Source organism: Micromys minutus, assembly GCF_963924665.1.
Source record: "Micromys minutus genome assembly, chromosome: 19".
Lineage (NCBI taxonomy): Eukaryota > Metazoa > Chordata > Mammalia > Rodentia > Muridae > Micromys > Micromys minutus.
In genome coordinates this window covers 41,151,778-41,174,833 of record NC_137954.1, presented here as the reverse complement: position 1 = coordinate 41,174,833, position 23,056 = coordinate 41,151,778, and the positions used below count along the sequence as shown (strand labels likewise).

At 51.7% G+C, this 23,056-nt stretch overlaps 2 protein-coding genes across 2 annotated transcripts in view; one reads left to right on the top strand and one right to left on the bottom strand.

Moving 5' to 3' along the window:
* The window catches only part of CROCC2 (ciliary rootlet coiled-coil, rootletin family member 2), a gene marked incomplete at both ends in the record, with an annotated part of 57,125 nt that extends 51,942 nt beyond the window's left edge, over positions 1-5,183 (bottom strand). Inside the window, one exon of the mRNA XM_080932960.1 lies at positions 5,106-5,183. Within this exon, the coding sequence (XP_080789086.1) occupies positions 5,106-5,183 (78 nt within the window). The remainder of the gene's footprint in view (positions 1-5,105) is intronic.
* Positions 5,184-14,479: 9,296 nt separating this feature from the next.
* On the top strand, positions 14,480-22,627 carry MAB21L4 (mab-21 like 4; the record flags this gene model as incomplete). Its single annotated transcript, XM_080932916.1, has 5 exons — positions 14,480-15,008; positions 18,390-18,615; positions 19,980-20,133; positions 21,321-21,677; positions 22,535-22,627. 5 exons carry the CDS (start codon positions 14,480-14,482, stop codon positions 22,625-22,627), a joined length of 1,359 nt encoding a protein of 452 aa, XP_080789042.1.
* Between the last annotated feature and the right edge of the window lie 429 nt (positions 22,628-23,056).

The following is a 23,056-nucleotide window of genomic DNA, read 5'->3' as shown; positions in this document are numbered from 1 at the left end:
ATGGATCCTCCTGCATTCCTTTGGTAAACCAACCTGGCCAAGAGCAGACCCAACTGGAGGCTCAGAACGCTTTGGCCTCCTGCGGAGGGTTTGGTCAGGAAGTCTGATGGGCTCTGTACCTGGTAACATCTACTCCTGTTTCTGATGGGCTGCCTTTATAGCTACTTTGATTGATATCCCTCACCCCCCACTGTGCCTGCCAAGCTGGGGCATGAGCTTGCCCCTAGAGCAGAAACTTGTAAAGCCATGAGGGGACTAGATGCTGAAGCAGGGGATGGATATGAAGGGGACAACTTCTCCGTCCACCCCAGCACAATGCTTGGCACACAGACAGGCTCAGACAGGTTCCCAGCACAAGTAATTGAAAGCCTTATTGGAACCACCAAAGGTATGAATCACTAACTACGAAGTGACTCATAGCAGGGACTGTTCTGCAGGGTAAAGATGCTGTCTGTCTTGTCTGCTCCTATGTCCTGACACCCACACAGGTTTCCCGGGGAAGGTGGCCAGCCTGCAAAACAGTGCAAGCAAGGGCCCAGGATAAAGAACAAGCAGCGAGGAGGAAGCAGAGAGAGGGGTGGCTTGACGGGAGAGAAAACTGGAGCGCCATTGTCAAGGCTTGGAATGTTCTGTTAAAGAGGTGGAGACTTCTCTGGGCAGGTCTGAAAGAGGATGTGGCCTGTCTGGTCAGTACAGAGGCACTGGTGTCTGGGCATGTGACTCTGCAGACCCAGATAGTCAGTATGCCTTTCCCTGGACGGCATGTGGTTAGAATTGAATCCAGGCCACACGTGGACCACTGTCTGCTCCTGCGCTCCTGGGACCTTGTACCCTTGATCTGTGAAGTGAGGTGTGACTTTGAAGGGAGGAGTGAAAGAAGGGTGGCTGGGTCCCCTGTGAGCTCCAGGATGACAAAGGTTAGATGAGAAATCTAGATCTTTCTGCCCACCCCCAAGACGTCTGGTGATCTAGTCCTTAAGTCCCTGGGGATTTAATCAGCAGTACTTACGTGGGAGGCACCCATGAAAACCCTAATGAGGGGCTTGGTGTAGGTGCAGGGTTGGGACAGTCAGGAACCTCAATGGGTTGCTTCTGCTCCACGCTCCTCCCCATACCTGCCATACTTCTTTGTGGGTGTCCTTGAGCCTCAAAGTGGGTGTTTACATCAGGGCAGTAGTAGTACCTGAATGTTGAGGACTGTTCTGGCAGGTTACTGAGCTTGAGGAAACCTCAGATTTAACTGGCCAGAGGTCAGAGGTCAGTCTTATGATGGCGTCTGAAGTGTTTCATCCTGTGAGGCTGAGTCCTAGCTCTACCCCTGGGAAGCTGGCGTTAGAACGGGTGGATCCAGAGGGTTAAAGACCCTCTTGTCGCCAGCAGCTGAGCCCATGAGAACAGTTCCTACAGCTGAGGTCTTGCTTTAAACGCGGAAGAAAGCAGGAGTGTGAAGTAGCAGAGCCACTGTAGGAAAATAAGGTGGCACTTCTTAAAAGACTCGTGTAGAACTAAAGCTAGATCCCGCAGCCCTTCTAGAACAGACCCCACAAAAATGACACCAGAGACCCAGAAGAATGGACCTGCACCCCGCTGATAGCAGCATTGCTTACACCGGGGGAACAGCTCAGTGGTCTATGCAGGGAAACCCAGTGAGCGGTGAGCAACACATGGTCCATCCACAGGAGAGACTGCCACTGGGCCATGCTGTGACATGTGAGGACCTTTGAGACACTGTGCTAAGTGAAATAAGCTAACAGATTCGGTTCAATTCACATGAGGCTCCTAGAACTGTCAGATACACAGAGACAGCAGGCAGGCCGGTGGCTGCTCTCGGCTGCAGGAGTTGGAGTTGGTGTTTAATGGGGATGACAATTTGAAAAGATGAAACCATTTTGGAGCCAGATGCTGGTAATGGTTGGGAATAGGGCAAATACAACTACTGAACTGCACTTTAAGATAGGCAAAAGGGAACTAGAGAGACGGCTCAGTGGTTAAGAGTGCTGACTGCTCTTCCAGAGGTTCCGAGTTCAATTCCAGCAACCACATGGTGGCTGACAACCCTCTGTAATGGGATCTGATGTCCTCTTCTGGTGTGTCTGAGGACAGCTATAGTGTACTCATATACATAAAATAAATAAATAAACAGATATTTTTAAAAGAAAGGCAAAAGAGTAAATTTTATGTTATTTACATTTTGTTACAGATTGAAATTGAAAGAGGCTGAAAGTCAGCACACATATCTCAAATTAGGTGGGCAAAACCACAAATTAAAAACAAAGGAAAATGAATATGTGGGCTGGTTAAATATAAAAATAACATAAAATGGAATGTGCTGGCTGTGTTTTGTCAATTTGACACAAATTTAGACATATCTGAGGAGGAGAAACCTTAACAGAGAGAATGCCTTTGTAAGATTGGCCACATGCAAATCTGTGGGGTGATGTCTGGAGCAATGATTGACGTGGGAAGGTCCAGTGCATTGAGGACAGCTCCACCCCTGGAAAGGTGGTCCTGGATAGTATATGAAAGCAGACTGAGCAAACCATTAAAGAGTACTTCCCCATGGCCTCTGCCTCAGCTCCTGCCTCCCATTTCCTTCCCTGATTTCCAGGATGATAGACTACAAGTTATAAAATGCTTCTCCAAATTGCTTTTGATCATGGTGTTTTATCACAGCTAAAGATACCCTAAGTAAGACAAGAACTGTGTGTTACCAACCAAGGAGATGAAGAAGCAGGGGCCATTCAGGGAGGACTACTCATCCCCAGTTAGTCTAGCACTTTCTTGGACTTGAAGGTCTTGAGTTCTGGGCACTGTATTGGGAGGCAGAGGTGGTGGCTGTCCCTGCTTCAGGTCCCATGATATTAAAAAGACAGAAGCATGTGAGCCACTGCCTCTGTTCGTGTCCTGCTGCTTTGGTGAAGCTGAGTCTTGTACAGAAATGGGGACCAGATGGTACTGGACTCAGCACCTCTGCTGGGCACCCGGGAGGTGTCCAGTTGTATCCCAACATGGCAGATGCCATTGGGATGAATGTATGTGTGACAGAACAGGGCTATATGGTGTATGGCAGGAAGGAGTCAGACATCTCAGGAGCCAGATTTGCTGCCTTAAAAAAACAAAAACACAAAAAACTGAACTCATTCTGGAGAGAAGTTGGGGCCAGATAGAAGCACACTAAATCCTTCTGGGGCCAGTGTCCCATGACCTAAACACTTTCCACTCTTCATTAACATCACTCCCTAGACTTCCAGCTCGTGAACCCTTTGGGGGTACATTCAAACCACACCCAAACCCTAGCAACAGCCAACAGCAATACCCAACAAATATGAAAATTTATAATGGACAAGTTCCCAGAAACTAAACTTTACCCAAAAGAAGCGGTTTGGAAAGTTCTATGCCATTAAAGCAACCAACTCAAGAGTGGGAAACCTTCCCACCCGTCTTGGGTGTACTGTCGGTTCTGGGTCTGAGAGCATTCAGGAAGCTCCTCTTCCTGATGCACAGTGAACCCCTCCCTTCGTGTGTAACGCTGGGGGTCTTTGAACTGACCAAGCTAATGTCTGACCTTTGGGGACCAATCTGAGGGCTCCCAAGTCTGGTTTCCAATTCTAGCTCTCTCTCTCTCTCTCTCTCTCTCTCTCTCTCTCTCTCTCTCTCTCTCTCTCTCTCGTGTGTGTGTGTGTGTGTGTGTGTGTGTGTGTGTGTGTCCTCTTCCAGGCTCGGGAAGCAGATTGACGTCAAAGCCTTTGCTCCCGGTGTTGTGGAGGCTTCCCCACTCAGGCTTCTCTGAGTCTCTTAGTCCCCTGTATGTAGCCAGAGGAGCTAGAGGTCCCTAGAGCCCCCACTGGTCTGATAGGGCTGTCTGGGCATCTCACGGCGCCTGCCTGCTGCGTGCTCACCTCCTATAATTGCACAGAGATCTCAATCACCGCTGTGCAAATAGCAGGTGTGGCTGGGCAGACAGAAAAGCCTCACCAGACTCTGTATGACTTTCAGCTGACAGCTTCCCAGGGACAGTGGGGTCAGGCACATGCAGAGGCTCCCCCAACATCCATATCCAGAGATATTTGCGATTCTACCTCAAGAACATGGGCAAACACACAGGCATTCACTCCCCACCCCCACCAAGCCTCCAAGAAGCTAGCTGATCAGGTCCTTACAGGGTGACGTTTGCTCCAGCGGGTGCTGGGCTGTGAGTGTTTTGTGTGCTGACCCTCTTTCTGAACCCATCACCGCCCTTGTGACATAGTGTGTACATAGAGGTCAGAGGGTAAATTTTGGGAACGGGTTCTCTTCACCATTTGACTCCCAGGGATCAAAATCGGGTCATCAGACTTGATGGCATCTCCTCCACCCCAACTGGCTTTAATACTCCGTTTGGATCAGTCTGTCCTATGTGGGCAGATGTGTATGCCGACGTGTACAAAGATCTAACAGGTTATTTAGCCACCTGGCACCATCTGTGTGGTCACTCCTCTCAGGGGATCTGATGTTTGCCTAGGACCATATCAACCCCCTGCAGCGTGGCTTGGAGGATCCGAGAGCTGGATTAATCAACATGCTGAGTCAGCAGGTCCTTCTGGGGGTACAGTGAGTCCCCAGTGGTCGGGGACTGTCTGGCTGGGGTGGCTGGATGATGTCAGTGTAGGGAAAGGGAGATGTGGACTGGCAAGTAGGTGGGTTTTTAGGACTGGGGGCTGGTGAGGGGGAGAGGGATACAGGGTCGATCGTGTCAGTGCTGTTTTACAGGTAAGCTCCATGAAGATAGAAACGGAACGTCTGCAGTTTACGGAGTGGGTACTGGGGAAATCTCCAAACGGAAGCCCCTCTTCTGAGCTCAGACTCAACTGCTCCTATACAGTGGATCCCCCCCACACCCCTGTCCATTCCACCCTGGTGTGCAAGCTGCAAGCCCCAGGCTCCAGAGGGGTGCTGGCTTTTTGAGCTGCCTCGCCCGTCTGGAGATCCCCACTTGCACGCTCACATTCACACTGAGCACGTGCACAGGTAGAGCACACTCCTGGGAGGCACAGCTGTGTCCTATCTAAAAGTGCTCTCAAGACCTGCTCTCCAGGGGTCACAGAGGGGGCAGCCACTTCACTGACCTGGATCACGGTGTCCAGCCCCAGCTGAGACTGCTTGGTGGTGTCCACGTCATCAGGATTGCTGGAAGTGGTACTCATTCTAGGCAAGAGCACGGAACCTCAGTTAGGCAGTATCTTGGCACCTCGGCATGTCTCTTCCTTGAGCCTCAACCTCCCAGTTCCTTCCTCTGTGTGCCTTCCCACACCTGTGTGTAGTACCTGGCACCACTTTGCTAGTTCTGCCCTGTTGAATTCACTTGCCCTCGGCTGCCCCACTTTGACTGTGGAGACCACACGCCAAACAAGCCAATGAGTGTTGCTGTGGCAACCAGGACGCTGAGGGCTGGGTTTCCCTAGAAATCGGAGTAAGGGCTTGTTGTGAGGACTAAGGAACACTGTTGCCTGAAGCGGTTTCCCTGGAGACCTGGAGTCAGCGTCTTCCTAGAGCCCCTGTTTACTAGGGAGACTTGTTTGCTTGCTGATCACGCCCAGGGGTGCAGACCACAAGCCCATTCAGGGTCACTAACTGACTTAGTTCATGTGTCAAGGAACTCTGTGATCGGTAGTGAGATGTGTGTCACAGATGTCCAAGGATTAGGGAGGGACAGACCTTCCCCAGTGTTCCTTTGTAGCAAAGGTCTATATCCTCACCTCTTGAAGCCTGGCAGGTTACCTGCAGTGTCAGACCCAGGCCGTACAGAGTTGCATCCCTCGCCAGTTATCCTGTTGATATTGATCTGGTTTATAAGCTTATCAATACAGACTTCCAACCTACTTCCGAGACCTTCTGAACTCGACTGCAGGTTCTGTGCGTTCATTCTATAACCCATGCATATGCATACAGATAGAGAGATATACACTGTGCCGTGTGATGTAATTAAAATGGGAATAAGAGAATTTGCCTTCACCTTGTGCCAGGCTACCAAAGCAGGTGGGATTATATGTAAAATTTGTTATTGAAACTGCTAAACCTGCATCTAGAGAATATCATCCTGAGTGAGATAACCCAGTCACAAAAGAACAGACATAATATGCAGTCACTGATAGTGGGATGCTAACCCCAGAGGCTCGGACTGCCCCAGAAACAACTCACAGACTGTGTGAAGCTCAAGAAAAAAAGAAAAGAAAAGAAAACAAACAAACAAACAAACAAACAAACAAAAAAAAAAACCATTATGCTCAATCCTTGCACACCAAGAAAACGTTGACTAACTCCAGGTTACATCCTGTTTTACATGTACTTTTTGCTCATTGTAACTAGTAAGACCTTAATGCAGAGTATCAAACCTTAAAAAGAAAAAAAAAAAAAAAAAAAAAAAAAAAAACTGCTAAACCTTGTATATTTATTGCTATTCAATAAATTTTTATGTAGGAAGCACAAGTTCGTCCATCTACTTTTCTGGCATAGCATGCTCATGACCAAGAGGTGTCCTGGGAATAGGAGGGCTGGTTCTCAGGAGGGGCCATTGTGTTTCCTACTCGGACACTCCTTCTGACCCCTAGATCCAATCTCTAGATCGTAGGATGGACTCTACCAGTGGACAACTGCCTTGCTCTGTCCTCTGTTGTCTGAAAGCCCTTGATGTTGTTCACCAATCCACCCTTCCTGTACATGTGCAGGAGCTTAAGACCCTTGCACTTGGATACTGGTTGGTTTGGACCCTTATGTGGTCCATGAGTGTAGCTTCTGGTCCAGGGCTATTGATGATAAGGAGAGTTTTCAGTGCAAGGCCAGAGTATTTTCTGCAAGTGGGTCTCAGGAGGGTCTTGGACAGTCCTGACCCTTCACCTAACTAACAAGACCATTGGGCCCAGAACCCTGAGCCTCCTGTCCTGAGGTTTGGGGAGCAATCCTGCTGTGGTTGTCAAGGACATACACTGGCCCTACTTCCATTCTTCCAGCTGGGACGGATTTTGCCCCGTCTGTAGCCACCTGTACGACAGGCTGGTCAACACTTCTGTACCTGGAGGGAGACTCCTTTTCAGAGGGGCTCTTTCTCCATACCTGAAAAGTCACCAGAAACAGCCCTAGGACATAACAAACCCTGGATTCCCAATTCCTTGGAGGGTGGTTCACAGCTGTTTTGGTACTGAACTTGAACATTATGGCTGGCCTCAGGCATGGACAGGAACAGACACATTGGCGATAGTGGGAAGTTAGCCTTGGTACAGTGTCTGGGTTGTGATGATTCAGATCAAGTACAGGGCACAGGGCTCACTTCCTGATAGAGCCTACAGGGCATCCACTTCCAACAGCAAAGGGCCTGCAACCCAGACCAGACCAGCCTTGGCTGCCCTCAAGAGTCACTCTCTGTGAGCAATGGCTGCCGCCTCTGGATCTGTGAGTTTAGCCTGTGAGCAGTCCACCCTGTCTCTGGGGCATAGAGTCACCAAAGGGACAGAGATGACCACAGACAACAAGTCAGATTCCAGAGCAGTTCCAGCCAGACAGGCTATCCTGGGGCTGTGAGGCAAGGACAGGACATCACATTCCTTTGTGCCCTCCACCCTCTTCATGAGAGTTGTCCCTCACATGAACTGTGCTCGGGGGATGCCAGAGCCACTTCCAGGGCCAGATACTTCTGAAGCTGAGTGACACCATCCTCATTCCTGGCTGCTGAGTGAGATGGAGAGCCCGGGGCAGGTAAGGCTGTGGGTACCTGGCCTTCTCACAGAACGTACATGTAGCACCCTTCGTGAGGACCTCTAAGGTCCCTTTCCTAAGAAGGTTTGGGTCAGGGATGGCAAATTAGGAAACTCATAAGGCTGGGGATGAATAAAGAAAGAGGTCAACTGTGTCTGAGGGGTCCAGATAAGGAGGACCTGGGGGGTTCCCTGAGCAGAGGAGACACTCCCACTCTCTAGCCACTCAGTGTTCATGCAGACTCTTCAAAGGATGCTTGGTGGGTGGTCCTGGATAGCGACTGCTAGGGTGGCTCAGGGAATCTGTTCCCTGCCACCCATTCTCAAGGAGTGGAGGATATGGAATACCAAGATACAACGAGGAGGAGGAGGACTGGGAGGGCAAATCTGCCTTCGGTGTCAGGAGAGGGGGTGGGGCTGCTGGTCATTCACAGCTTGGCAAGGACCACAGCATAATGAATAAGATGAGGAAGGCCCAACACACCGGATCTGGCAGTGACTTCCTGGATACAACCGTACAAACATGGATGTCGACGATAGCCTTAAATCATCATGCATGGGTGGGCAACGTTAAGAAAGAGAACAGAGCACACGGGATGTTGTGTGAGAAAATACTTGCAAGTCATCTATCTGATAGAGGAATCAAATCTAAAATATATAAGCATTTCCTAACACTCAGCAATGCAACACTAAAAAAAAAAAAACAAGCCAAGAATGGGAATAGACATTTCTCTGTTGGGCAAATAGAAAGGGCCAGTAAGCCTACAAAAATGTATGACCTTATTAAGCATTCGGGAAAATCGTGAAGTGAATGTCACACCTGTTAGGGTGGCTACAGTTAAGAAGCTGATGACAGTGTGGATTAACTGAAGGCCTCCCTGCTGGGGTGAGAAATGAGAAGCTGCTTGAATACAGGACAGTACTTCCTCAAAAATCAAACACGTGCCACGTGACTGGGCAATTCCACGTCTGGGTGTGTCCCCAGAACAGAAAACAGAGATGGAGAGATTTGGCTGCCATCTTCGTAGCAACCCGAGTTGTCTGCTGATGGGTGAATAGATAAGAAGCATTTGGCCTGTCCACACAGTGGATGATTGTGCTGTATTTAGCAGGAGGGACGTCCTGACACGTCGTGTCAGGGATGGACTTGGAGGACATCAGGTTGAGTGAAGTAAGCCAGCCACAACAAGACAGGACTGAGCCACTCCATCTACATGAGGTTCCTAGAGAATTTCAGATCTCCAGGCAGACACACCCCTCCTCTCCATTAGGCGCTGAGGCTGGGGAAGAGCAGCGAGCTAGTATCTTATGGCCACATAGTTTCTGTCTGAGGAGAGTCTGGCAGGGAATGATGGGGCATACAGAACACTCGGGAGGCAGAGAAAGGTGAAGCTCTGTGAGCTCAAGGCTATTTTAGTCTACATAGTCTACATGGTGAGTTCCGGGTTAGCTGGGGCTACGTAGTGAGACCACGGGGGGGGGGGGCAGGGAGACTTCTAAAGTAACGGCTGCACAACGTGGACATTTTAATGCCCTGAACTGCATACTTTAATATGGTAAAAATGATAAATGCTATGCATATTTATTCTATAAAACCCCATATGCAACCCCTAGATCCAAACCCCCAAATCTTTCTTGTAAACATGGACATAAAGACAGAACTAGCAAAGACTGCACCCACAGACTCTGAATCCGAACTGGATAGCTGCCAGGCTGTCCTGGGCTGACCAAATGACCCTGGGTCAGGCAGATCGGCCTTGTGTGCCCTGTGTGTTGGGGTAATACACAGTGTACTTCCTCAGCCTGACAGACCACCCCCCAGCACACTTAGTCTGGTGCCCTTCCCCTTTGCTAGGACATCACCTATCTCTTGTGTCCCCTGCTTCCCTGAACCCATAGCCCAGCCCCCACACCTTTGTTTGTTTAGCACCAGGGCTGTTGAAACCCCATGTAGCTGAGTAGTAGGTCAGGGCTCACAGCCTGCAGGTGGATGATGACAGGTGGTATCCCAGTCCTGGGTCAGCAAAGTGTCCCAGAACCTGAGTAAACCACCAGACACACAGGAGCATCATATATTATATGTTTCCTATATGCGGAGTCAAAGGTGCCTCTAGCCCAGATCCTCCCTCTGATAGAGGCCTGAGGCCTGAGGTTGAGCAACAGGGGCTGGTGGAGAAGGTGAGTAGGGAGACTGTACTGCCACCCCTGAACTACGTGGGTGAAAAGAAGGAGCAAGGAAGAACACAATGAAGGACACACAGGAAGAGGGTCTCCTTGTGTGGCCTTGGGCCCTCCTCCTCTATGGTTGGATGCTGGGCAGGCAGACGGAATAGATGGAGCCTAGCCTCCCTTTCTTGCAAACCTTCCCACCTGGGGTCTCCCACTCTTACACTGCCTCTCCCCAGACCAAGTGAGGGGGCCAGGGGAAGGTGAGAAAGCAGAGTTTCTCTCTGGCTGAGGGTCTAGCTGTGTGAGAAAGGAAAACAGCTGGAAAGGTGTGGCTCCAGCTCCTCCCTGAAGCCCCTCTGAAGTTTGTTGGTGACACTGAGGTCCCTGGGAGCTATCCTCCTGCCTTCCCCTCAGTCTCGACTCTACCAGCCTTAAGCTGGTCTCCATCATTCCAGCTCCAGCAAACAGCAGCTCAGCTCCAGGCTGTCAGCTCGCCTTGCAGACTCTGGGACACACACTAGCCTTGAAGACATCTAGTACACTGTTATGATTCATAACAGTGACAAAGTTAGAGTTACAGAGCAGTGACAAAAATAATTTTACAGTTGGGGGTGAACTTTATTAAAGGGTCCCAGCATGAGGAAGGTTGGGAACCGCTGCGGTGGGAAGACTGGATACCTGCCTTCTCTTGAGATCCAGTTTAGGGATAGATACAGCAGATCTTGCTCAACTCCACTCTTGGCTTGGCAGCCACCCGACAGCAGCCCTGGTGTGGGTAGGGTTTCCCAGGCCTACCTCCTTGCTGGAGCTCACCCTGTTGGCTCTGTCATTCCCTCCAGGTTATTCTTGTCCTCCAGACCACCCCCAGCTTCTTGTCCCCAGCTTCTCTGCTTCCTGAAGAGCATTTGCCTCAGACTCTTGCTTATTCTGCACACAATAGGACTGAGGTTCTCATGAGCACCCTTAGGTGGGCTGTGGGGCTGGAGCGTGAGCAAGCAATGATGTCAGCTACTCTGAGCATTAAGTCACTAGGTTGTAGAGAGTCCTCTCTCTCTCTCTCTCTCTCTCTCTCTCTCTCTCTCTCTCTCTCTCTCTCTCTTGCTTTGGACACTCCCAATGGCCACACACACACACACACACACACACACACACACACACACACACACACACACACTCCACTTCTGAGTAGCTCACGTGGTGGGGACAGACTGAGCAAATAAAACGCAGGTCTCACCATTTCATATAAGCAGGTGATGCTAGCGACCTTTCCTGCAAGCTCCGTGTGAACCTCAGAGCAGTCCTGACTTAGCTGAGCACTGTGTGTACCGTCAGCTGCCTACTGGAGTTAGACTATGATGCTGTGTAGCAGGCAATGAATACAGGCCACGGCAGAGGACTAGGGCTTGTTCAGCGTGGAGAGCCCTGCTGCTCCATCTGGGATCCTGATCTTGTCATGGCCTCTGGCTTCTCCAGGGGAGGGGCTTGCTTGGGTAGGGGTCTCCGGATAGCCAAGAATCTGCTGAGTACTGTCAGAGTGTGGAGGCGGCTGGGAGCATCTATTGTGTGACCTCCAATTCTTGGTCAAGAACTTTGAGTCTAGAAAGGGCAGTGACTCTCAGTGGGCCACACAGAGAGGGTCTCTGAGCACATCTGCCCTGGATCCTCACTTTCTGTGAGCATGTTAAGCTTTAATAGGCCACAGGCACTCTAGGCAGAGGAACCCTGTCAGACCACAGAGTTCCAGAGAGAAATAGCACTGCTTACAAAAGAGGAGGGGGCCCCTCCCTGAGTCTACCATGAACGTCAGTAGACTTTTCTTAGGGCACCAGCTGGTACCTACCTTCTTGTGTGTTTCCTTTTGGTCATTGTTGCAAAACCTGGGGTTTGGCACAAAACTGCCTACAGAGAGGTGAAGTGGTGGCCGGGAAGGCCACATGCCTGGGTCCTAGCGTGGTGGCATGTGACTTCAGGTCACAGGTAACCAGATGACAAGGAGTGTAGACAGCACCTTGCTCAGGGGTGGCTGGGTACCCTAAGTGACTTTAGGAGACTTCCGTGAGGTCGTGTGGAGAGAAAAGCCAGGAAAGCCCAGGCCTTTCCAGCTCCTTGTGGCAGGCTGGTACTTGCTGTGCTTGTTCGTGGCTCTCATTAGAAAAACGTGAGGATTGGAAACTTTAGTAGGTGGCCCTGGATGCCATCTTAGTTTTCCTCATACAGAAGGCAGAGGAATATGGGATAGAATCTACGGCAGACTAGGGCAGAGGCAACGTGGTGCCTCCCCCTCCCCCAGGTAGCTGTTGCCATTAGATTCAGAAAAAGCCCACCATGCTCCCTTGGAGCCTCCTGAGGGAGCTCAGTCACTGGTACCTTGACCTAAGATTTCCAGCCTCTCTGCCCTGGAAATCCAGGTCTGCTATTGAGAGCTGGTTGCCCAGGGAACTCACAATATCTCTATGCAACATCCATGAACACAGTCTATAGAGATCCACGGGGCCATGTGTGATATGTTGAGGTAGTGTGGAGCCTACACTGCATTCTTACTAAAATCCATTTCATGTACTCCCTTCAGACTGGAACGTCTCCATCTGCTAGTCTTTCCCAGAGCACATGGGGATTCCAGAGTAATGGAACCCCTGTACTTGTCCCTGTGCTACACTGAGGGTGTGAATCAATACATTTATGGTCTAGTCACCAAGACCTTGTGAAAACCATGAGTTCCAAGAGCTACACTGACCATTCTGGCTTCACTGTTCCCTCCATTTTACCTGCTTTACATATCAACACTCTAGGATCTGCAGGGTGGCAGGCTTGGGTCCTCCCTGTGGGTCCCAAGCACTGTCACCAGCTCCATCTTCCTTTCTCTACTGCACCCCTGTGATGTCTTTATATGTCCAGGCTGAGCCCAAGTCCAGCTCTTCAGTGTGCACATCTATTCTGTGTATTCTGATTGCTGACATCAAGCCCAGATGTGGAATACACAGAGGAGGAGGAGGAGGAGGAGGAGGAGGAGGAGGAGGAGGAGGAGGAGAAGGACACTGTCCAGTCATGGGGAACTCACTATGACTCCTCACTAGAAGGCCAAGGAAGGAAGGACAGAACATTCTGACCTATTGAACATTCCAGGTCACAGAAGGGAAGGGAAGGATGGGGGCAAGGAAGCTTGGGCAGCACCTTGCTCAGGGGCAGCTTGGTCTCCTGGTTTAAGAGGTTTCTGTGAGGCTGTGTAGAAAAAGCTGGAAAAGCCCAGGTTCTGAACAAGGAAGGAACTTCCTGGCATGGCTGCTGAGCTGCTTTAGAGCTAGATTATACAGTGCTGTGGGACCCACCTTCCACAGACCACGGCTTCGGGGACGCCGTGGGTAGGGCATAGCAAGTGTGATGCAAAGGCAGAGGAAGGCAGGACTCTGGAACCCGAACAGCCTTGGTCAGCCATATTCTGGGCAGCCCCATAGAGAGAGCCGGAGCAGGTTGCAGGGCAGCCTGTTTCTGCCCAGGGAGGTTAGCCCACAGGTTGTAACCCCTCAGAGGCTCAGAGCAGCCACTCTAAGCAGGCTGTTTTTCCCTACCCTGCCATCTGGTAACTCTGACACAACTGCTGCTCCCTGGGGTCTGAGGCCATCGCAGTGTGGCTACAGAGATGGCATCTCTATGGCGCTTGTTGGATTGTCAACCTGTAGTCTGTTTGCAGACTAGAAACTGAATTGCCTCTGCACTGGGCCTCCTCTAGGGGCCAAGGGTCGATAGGGGCGGCTCCCTCCTGCCAGTCTGGACTTGCACAACTCTGAGCAGGGAGGAGGCACTGGGCAGGGCACCGGCAGGTGTGGAGGGGTTTGTATGGTAAGACTTTCCAGCCACGAGGCAGAGCCAGAGACTGCTTCTCCTAGGAGGCCCCAGCTCCTGGCCAGGTGGGTGCTAGGTCTTCTCAGAGGGAGGCTGGGAGGGTGGGACAGGCAGCCTGGGGGGCAGAGCTGACCAATTACATGGATGGAAGGCAGATGGAGGATGGTTGATTTACGCTGGTATCTGTGGAATGCTAAGGAGACACTGCCCAGGTCTGGCCTGAGGGTTGTTCTTCTCCAAGCTTCCTGAGCGAGGTCTGGACCCACACAGGGTCTGGCAGCCATTACTTTTTGAGCCATGGAAAGGGAGGCGAAGCAGGGAAGACCCGTTTCACAAAGACAGTGTGGCTAGCTTTTGACTTGGGGCTGAGCGTGAAGCATTAGGTAGGTACACACCCCCTCCTTCAGGTTAGGCCATTGTGTTTGGGGCCCAAGATTCAGGAAGGAGTAGAGCAGGAGGAGAGGGTAAGCAGCTGAGCCTCCACCTCCTCGGACAGCCCCCTGTGATACTCTTAATTGTTAGGTACTGACTCACCCCACTTCAAAGACCTTGGCCTGGGTTCAGCTATTTAACCTGCTGCGTGAAGTCTGTCACTCTGGAACGCTGCCCATGGAGAGCTGAACCCTACCTGCAGACCTGCTCCTCACCTGGGCAGGTCCCTCTTCCTCCTAGCCAGTCTACACAAGCTCAGGAGCAGTCCCCAAGGACCACCAGGGCCCTGCTACCTGCTACTTGGCTCAGGGATGCCTGGCTCAGAGATGCCTGCTCCCTGTGTCTTTGCTCCAGACATGGCCGAGCAGGTGCCCCTGTGGCACCACTATCTGTTGGCCATCCAGTCACGGGAGTCGCCCCGTGTCCAGGACTACCAGAGAGCAGAGAATATCCTGCTTACTGTGCTGGAGCGTGCCCATGCCTTGGACTCTCGCTTCATTGTTGACTATTCTCGAGATCTGGAGGCCTTCCAGTTTGCTCTTCGTTCCTCAGAGGACCCACTGGATGTGGAGGTTCCCCTGGGGGTGGACTCCGAAGCTCTCCTGCTTGAGGAGTCGGAAGCCACTGAGCCAGGGGATGGCCCTGCAATCTGTCGACTGGGTGTCCTCAAGGAGGCATCTGGCATGGAGCCATGGATGACTGATGACATCTTCAGTGTCTCCTCAGAGGACAGAGACAAGTGTTGTGGCCACATTGTCCCCAGCAAAGTCCTGTGTGTCCTCAAAGATCTCCTGGTGGCTGCCATTGTACACTGCAAGCATCATAGGCTCATTCCACCAGGTAACAGTGTGGAGAGTTGGGGGGGGGTCCTCTGCACAAGTGTGCGATTGTGTCTGGACGTATGTGTGGCCACTGTGTTTGAGTGCGACCCATGTTGACTGCATACAGGTTCCAGGGTATGTGTCTTCCCTGTGCATGTGAATGAAGTGTGAGTTGTCATTGTGTGTTGTGGTCTGCAAACTAGGAGACTGGACTCTGATCTGTGTACCCCTACCATCTCTGAGAAAGTGGAGTCTCGTGTGACCTATTTCTGCTTGGTGGTTTGGGGAAGACTTTTTTTTTTTAAGATTTATTTATTTAATGTATATGAGTACACTTACTGTCTTCAGACACACCAGAAAAGGGCAATAGATCCCATTACAGATTGTGAGCCACCATGTGGTTGCTGGGAATTGAACTCAGGACCTCTGGAAGAGCCTCTTAACCATTGAGCCATCTCTCCAGTCCATGGGGAAGACATTCTAATGAGTGTCCCTTTATAAATGTCTTAAAGTTTAAGACCAGATGTTTTGTTGGCCAGCTTGCGTGATGAGGTCTCTGGCAGGGTTCCAGGAAATCAGCCTGTTACCTGTTAAGCCCTGTTGTGATGCTTCCAACTGTCCCCTCTTCAGCCTGAATCACAATCTATCAGATTGTGTGTGAATTTGGCCACGTGTCTGTGTCAGGATGCAAATGCATGTTAGTGGGCATGCATGTGAGTGTGTGGGGATGTGAATGAACATGAGTGTGCACGTGAGCACATTCATGTAGGTGCATGCTTCCGTATATACAGGTATGTGTGTGTGCCTGTTTCAGTTTATGGCTGGTACACTGAGCCCCAAATGGCTCTAGGCTGGGTGTTTTCAAATGTGTCAGAGACTCAGCTTCAGCTTCTTGCTGGTCATCTTGCTCAAGTTATCTGAGGTGTCAGATCCCCAGGTGGGTGGGGTCCCCAGCGTGGTCAGAAGCAGCCAGTTTCTTTACAAAAGGTGGCTGGACATTGGGACCCTAAGTGATAGTGCTCATCCTCTTGGGTTCCTGGGAACATCAGGTTCCTAGGATCTAGAGGCCAAAATGGAATGTCCTGCTTTTGGGGGGAGGACACAGACTCCTGATGGAGGCAGATGCTACCTTCTCATGTGTTTATCTTCCCAGCTCACCTTCCTGGTATTTGTACTGTGTCATCGGTGAGTGGGGTAGTTGCCTCTTCCAGAGGGTAGTAACATGCCTGGGGTCCCTGCTGTGTGGAGTCCAGGTTCTGCTGCATGGCCTGGGGCCTGGGAGTCTGTGATAGTGGACTGCCATCTCATGCTTCCTGGGGCTCTGGAAAAGAGTGTCTAGCAGAACCCACAGCTGGGCACCTAAGTTGCAGTCTAGGCTGCTGCATTCAGAAGGTCCTTGGGCTCTTAGACTTCCCACACCAGGAGGACAGCTTCTGGGGGAAGTCCTTCCCAGACCTGCTGGCACAGGTGTCCTAGAGCGGATGACTGACTTTGTGTGGCCAGAGACTGTCTAGTAAATGTCTAGTGTCTTGTGGCTCCTCAGGCATCTAACCTGGTCATCTCTTGAACCCCTTAATTCAACATGTAGCTTGTTTGGCATGACCATTTCTGTCTTCTCACTTGACCTAACGCAGCAGCTGGCCCTGTCTCCTGCAGGCCCCTTGCTTTGTTGAGGCACAGACCCACCTTCCAGGGCGACTAGGAGACTTCTAAGTGGACCATCAAGGACCACTGAAATCTCTAGCCACACCCTGGCTGAGAAAGGAAGCTCTGAAGCCTAGGCCCATTCCTGTGGCTGTGGCTGAACTGAGCCCATGGGAAATTCCAGGCATTGCTTCCAACACATCCCTTAAAAGGGAAGCTACTGCTGGTGACAGAGTTCAACTATCCACTCCCTGGAACCGGTGAGACCAGCCGGGGCTGGCTTAGAGGTGGCCTGGTGAGAACAGGTGCGGCTGGCTGTCTTCCAGGCTGCCATTTCACAGATTTAAAAAAATGTGTGACTAGAGGAACACATGAGCATTTAAATGCTCATCTGAGAGCCCCCCCAGCACCCCTCCCCCCATCCCCACATAGGGAAGCTGAGGCTTATTGGGATGGAGAATCCTAGAGGCTCCTTAAGAACTATTCTGCAGATGGTGGGTGCTGGTGGGATACGCAAGGAGGCCGGGCTGTTTTCTGCAGATGGAGACCCTGCTACAAGGCTTGTGTTGGGGACTCTGTTTTGAGCATGTCCATCTCCCCAAGGGTTGGCTTTTCTGGCCTATGATGCAGGTCTGCAGTAGACATGGAAGACGGAATGCTGGGAGAGAGGGGGATGGTTCCACCCTATTCCTGTGTGATGGTGTGGGTGCCTCTGTTACCCCTCTCATTATCTCTAACACTGGTTTGTTTCAAAAGGAAGAGCACCCGGCCCATGCCACTTTTGAAATGTTCCCTCTTGGACAGCCTAGAAATGGGGCCATCTGAGCCAGTGTCTCCTCCCAGGACACCAGGGCCTTTCCCAACAAGGACAGTTCTCTCCTGTGAGCCTTATCCTAAGACTTTCCTAGGCTTTGCTGCCCAATATCCCGGTACGGAATGAGGACCAGCATGCACTCATGCATGTTCAGGGTGGCTCTAGACCTGAGTGCTTAGGGAGGCTCTTAGTGTCCGGGGTGACATGGCACAAGCTGTGATCAGAGGTCCAGCCTGGAATTAATCCTCCCAGCTCTGTTTCTTCTCGGATGAGCTGGGCTGTTATGTCTTTGTCCTTTCTGGCCACAACTGGCTGGAGGAGGGATGTGTGTCTGCAGACACTGTAGGTGGCACCATGGCTGAAGAAGCCCATCCTTTCGAGCAATTGGTGTCTTGGGGGTTCAAAGTCCCTTGAATGAATTGCTGTGCCCAAGAGCACCCTGCTGGCTTTCATTAAAGACTGAAAAGGTTCAAGGTGAAGCAACGGGAAGGCTCTGAGCTGCCCAGGGTTGCAGGGGTCGGGATGAGCTTGAGGGAACTCCATCAGCCTAGCTCTTCAAACACCTGCTTTAAGCAGGCTGGGACTGGATCAGCACCATCCAGGCCTGGTGCTTTTCCTTGGTACCAGGATTCTCTCCTGGCTCCATCCAGGATGGGTGGAGCTGGTTTTCTGTTGTTGAACCTGACCGCAAACAAGGGGCAGATCCACAGGTCTAGGAGGTGTGGGCAGCAGGCTCAGGCAACAAGACTGACGGAGAGGCCTAGCAGGGAGAAGGCTCACAGAGGGAAGCTTATGTTATGAAGGATACTGTGACACAGCTCAGCTGGTGGGTTGGGTAACACCTCAGTCTGGAGGGGAAGCAGATTCAGGGGAGGGCAGTTAAGACGGTGGGCAGGGTTAGGGTCAGAAGAGGGAAGCTAGATTAATGGCAGGTTGTTGCAGGTTCACTGAATGCTGCTAGCTTGAAGGAAGGGCAGCTGCGTCTGTCCCTGCTGGTGTCCAGCGGTTGGAGGAAGATCCGCTTCAATGTTGTTCCTGTGGTGAAGAAGAAACACAGGGTGCCTGCCTTGGAGGGGGCCCAGCTGAAGTTTGGATTTCCTGAGGGCATCTTGAGAAGAATTGCCAGCCACGGGGTGGACCTGGTACCAGCTAATGCCCAGTATTGGAGGTAGATGCCACACTCTGTGCCTTTGGGCCCCGAGAGAAGGAGAAACATCTTAAGGCTTCCTGAGCCTCATGTGGGAGGAGGGGAGGGATTCATCTGCTCTGTCCTGAGGACATCTGGGTCCCGCCGAGGTTACTAGAATCTCTAGAGTAATCCTAATGTTCAGCAACTTGCAGAGAGCAGAAGGGAAGGCACAGCTGGGTCATCTTCTGCACAGGAGGTGGCCAGGGCCGTGGAGCTGTGATGAGATAACTAGTGTGTTAGGTGGTGTGGGAGGGGGCCCTTCACCAACAGCAGGTCAACACCAGCAGAGAGGTTGTCTGAGGTCCCCACACTGTGAGGATGCTCACACCAACAAAAGTAGCTTTGGGGCTTGCTAGTTCCCTTCACTTGGGGTGGCCTTGACAGTTTACAGAGCCCCTCTCAGAATGTTCCTCAACCTGAGATGTTTCTGTGGGTCCCAGAAGCCTGTGAGTTTCAGCGAGGGCCACTTGCTACTGGATGACATCTGTGACAGGGTGAAGGGGACAGTCTAGACTAGAAGCTGAGTCCATTCTAGACTAAACCAGGACTCACCACTGACTGGCACCCACTTACTTACAGGGCCACAGTGATTCTGCTAGGGACTTACAAAACACATGCCCAAGGTACTGCCATCTTAGAAGCAATTATTCCTCATAAGTGACATGTATGAAGCTGGTGTGCCATTCTGAAACTTTAGCGGAGTTCTGTGGGTCCCCTACCATGCATCCTAGCTGACTCGTTCAAGCAGAGCAGAGCCCGGGCCCAAAATGCAAGTAACCATGGACTTGCCAAGCAGGAGAAAGGTGGAGCAGAGTAAAGCCATCTTATGTAAAGAAGAGAACATGGCCTTCCTGTTGCCTCTGCTGACCCTTTAACCCCGAGACCTAGGAAGTGGAGGTCCTACCCTATGATGGTCCAGCAAGCACAGAAGTGAGGGCCTGTGCCGTACAGGGGTCCTACACACACTATCTACCCACTGACTTCCAAGGGGGGCAAGCTTTGGTTTCCCTAATGAACCTTAGAGTAGAGCCCATAACCCCTGCCAGGCTGGAGCCCCACTGATCTTCCCTGTGTAAACAGAGGGTGGGCTGGCCGAGGTCTTCCCTAATCTCTGCAGTTTTTGATGGGGATTCTGAAACCTGGATGTTCAAGCTAACAAACTGAACCAGCTGCTGAGAGGCAGGGCATGAGGCCACAGAATGGCCACAGTAAGGGTGTGAGCCTCCTACGGGACTCAAGAGGCTCTTTCTAGGGCCGGGGAGCAGCAGCTGCCAGGCCCTTTCTTTCTGGTGGTACACAGGGCACTGTGAGCCCCAGACCTGACAGGTGGGTCTGGCTTTCAGGATCTCCACTGGCTACCTGCTCAGCCGTCTGCTTGATGCTCTAGGCTCCCTCCCTGGCCACCGTCTGGACAGCCTCTCCATTCTTGACCGTGTAAACCTAGAGAGCTGGCAAGGTGGCAGCCAGAGCCGTGGCCTAACATTTGACCACCTGAAGGTATGCACGGCAGCTCACCACTTTGGTCTGTTGCCTACACTTGTGACCGGACACCAGCGGGCAGTCACCCCAGGTGTGATCTTCATGCCAGATCCCATGATGAGCAGTCACAGGTATTGGGAGGAGTCCAGAGTTCACCCAGGGAAATAGCTCATGAAGGAGGCCTCGTAGGTGTGTCTGTAGAGTAGCACTAAAGTGTATCAGGTGCCGTGGCCCATTTCCTAGACAGGCTCTATTCGAGGTCCTGAAAACCTGAACCAATGATTGGGTTAGGCCATGCAAAACTGGACCTCTCCCCTGCATGAGTCCTTCCTGTATCAGTGAACAGTCCAGGCCAGATTCTGCTATGGACTGAAGCCAACTGGGTATCCATGGGAGCACTGGCTCCCTTTCTATGCTCCTGGGCAGAATACTCAGCCACATCTGTATTCTGCTATGACTCTGTCCTGTGTTGAAAAGAACAGGAAAGGTACAGGGGCTCTGATTATCCCGAGTCCCCAGGACAGTGAGGGGAAAGTGGACAGGGCTGTGAAATTTCGGAATCCTTGTGGAGCACGTGTTCATGATTGACAGGACCCTCTGCTTGGTCCCAGTGTTAAGAGACAGGTGAGTTGGTTTGTCATCAGACACTGGCTCTAGAGAGACTCCCCCTGTGTGGACTTAGGCCATTTATTGCTTCCTCAGACCTCTGCCTGAGGTGGGGCTCTAGTTTCTAGTGGTCACTGGTGTCTGATACACAGAGAATCCTGGTGTCCAAATGAACTGAGAGGTGCTGGAGGAGGAAAAGGGTCTGAGAGCAGAGAAACGCAGTTTGCAGTTGGTTAATGGGGTGCGAGGAGGTATCTGGTAAGGGGCTTGGAGCAGAAGGGAGGAGGGGTGCCTAATGTCCTGGGGTAGGCCCTTTGGTCCTCTTACTACAATGGAGGAATCATCAGATAGCCCTGCGGGGGAGTTCTGAAGTTTAAACTATACTAAGGTTTAGCACAGGGTGGGAAGAGAAGCCCAGAGGAGAGAGACAGAGAAAGTGATGGGAGTCTCTGCAGCTGCTAGGATGGGCAGATATAGGAGGGCACTTGGAGGTGCTGAGGAGGAGGGGCTGGTGGAAGTAAGCCGGTGCAGGGCTGATGGACAGGTGGTGGGGGGTTGGTCCAGCCACACATTGACAGGTCTGGCCTTGTGTCCTGCAGACAGTGCTGCTGTGGGCCTCTACGCTGTTCCCAGCACCAGAGGACTGGGCAGACCTGCAGGGCTCAGTGTACCGCCTGCTGGTGGTGCTGCTCTGCTGCCTGGCAACCAGGAACCTGCCCCACTTCCTGTACCCAGAGTGCAACTTGCTGCAGGACAGTGGCCTGGACCTTGGCGTCATCTACCAACGAGTGGAACACTTTGCCAGCCAACCGGAAGAGTCCTTAAGAATCCATGTCACTCACCTGGGCCACAGCCGTCCACCACGCATTGACAATGGTGTCAAGGCGCTCCTGCAGCTCCCTGCCAGTGACCCTACCTACTGGGCCACAGCATACTTTGATTTTCTGCTAGATAAGGTGGGTGCAAGAGAGAGTGGGTAGAGCCTGTACCCTGGCCACTCCCTCCCAGGTCAGGAATTCAAGGATAGCTGAGCTTCTGGATAACTAAGAGTCAGCTAGGACATGAGGTGCTGCTATCTTAAGAGAGGTCACATGGGTGTTAGACAGCTCTCTGGAATCCAAGGCAGAGTGCCTGGACTGCCCCTGTGTTCCACAGAACTAACTTATACCACACATGCAAATGTCCAGAACCCCCTTCATCTTGGGGCTGTGGCCTTCCCTGTGCCTCCTGGGTTCTATGTTCTGTGTATTTCTGGACTTGACATTCTGATGGGCATGACCTCTGGCCTGATGTTCAGAGGTGCCTGCCACACCCACAGGGCCCATTGCTCCCCTGCAAAACCAGGAACGCAGCCCCCATCCCAGGCCCAAATACTGCCTCCAAGGCATGACATTTTTTGGTCAATTCTCTTTTCTAGCAGCAGTGACCTGGGGTGGACATTGTGGTACTGGATGTCTCCATTTTGTTTTGGGACAATCTGCCTGCTGGGGAGCTGATAACCTACCCACCACCACTCAAGAACTGCTACCCCATTTTGGGGCCAGACTGATGGGCCTATGCCAAGCTCTCAGCAGATCTGTGCAGGCAGGATGGGAGGAGGCCGGGGATGTACTCAGTGGGGCCTCCTTGGGAATCATGCTTGTGTCAGGGATGTATTGTGTGAGGCAGAGCTGGTAGAAGAGGGATGCTGGACTGGTTCACCTTCATGGATGCTGGTCCAGATGGGTACCACAGGTAGGGTGGTCATAGGGAGTGTTTGAAACAGGTGTAGCCTGACTGCCTGTGACCCTTTCTCTATCCCTGCCCACTACAGTTCCAGGTCTTTAACATCCAGGATAAGGATAGAATCTCAGCCATGCAGAACATCTTCCAGAAGACCAAGACTATGGGGAGTGAGAACAGCTGAGCGGGGCTGGGAGACCCAGTCTTTACCAACCTGCAGAGCTCCCTGGAACTTTTGGAAAAGGAATGGGGATCGAGGATACCTCTTTGCGTGACTGGTGGAGGGACTTAGTCCCTAAGGACTTCAGTTCAAGGGATCACTGTGAGAGTCTAAGTCCCAGCACTGGGGACTTGAGGCAGCTACCGTGTTCCAGACTGAGCTTGATGAATGGGTATATGCTTCCCAGAAACCCGTTGATCCATCCATTTGACAGCAGGACATGTATAAGCACGAGACAGCCATGGGTCTTTGCTCTGCCTATTCTCTACACTATTCCTTGAGGCTGAAATACTATGTGTTCAGTGTCGAGCACATTCGTGTTGCAGGGTACCCTGTGGAGAGGGTCCCCTACTTTCTGTTTCTCTCAGTGAAAATATAGACACCTAAAACTAT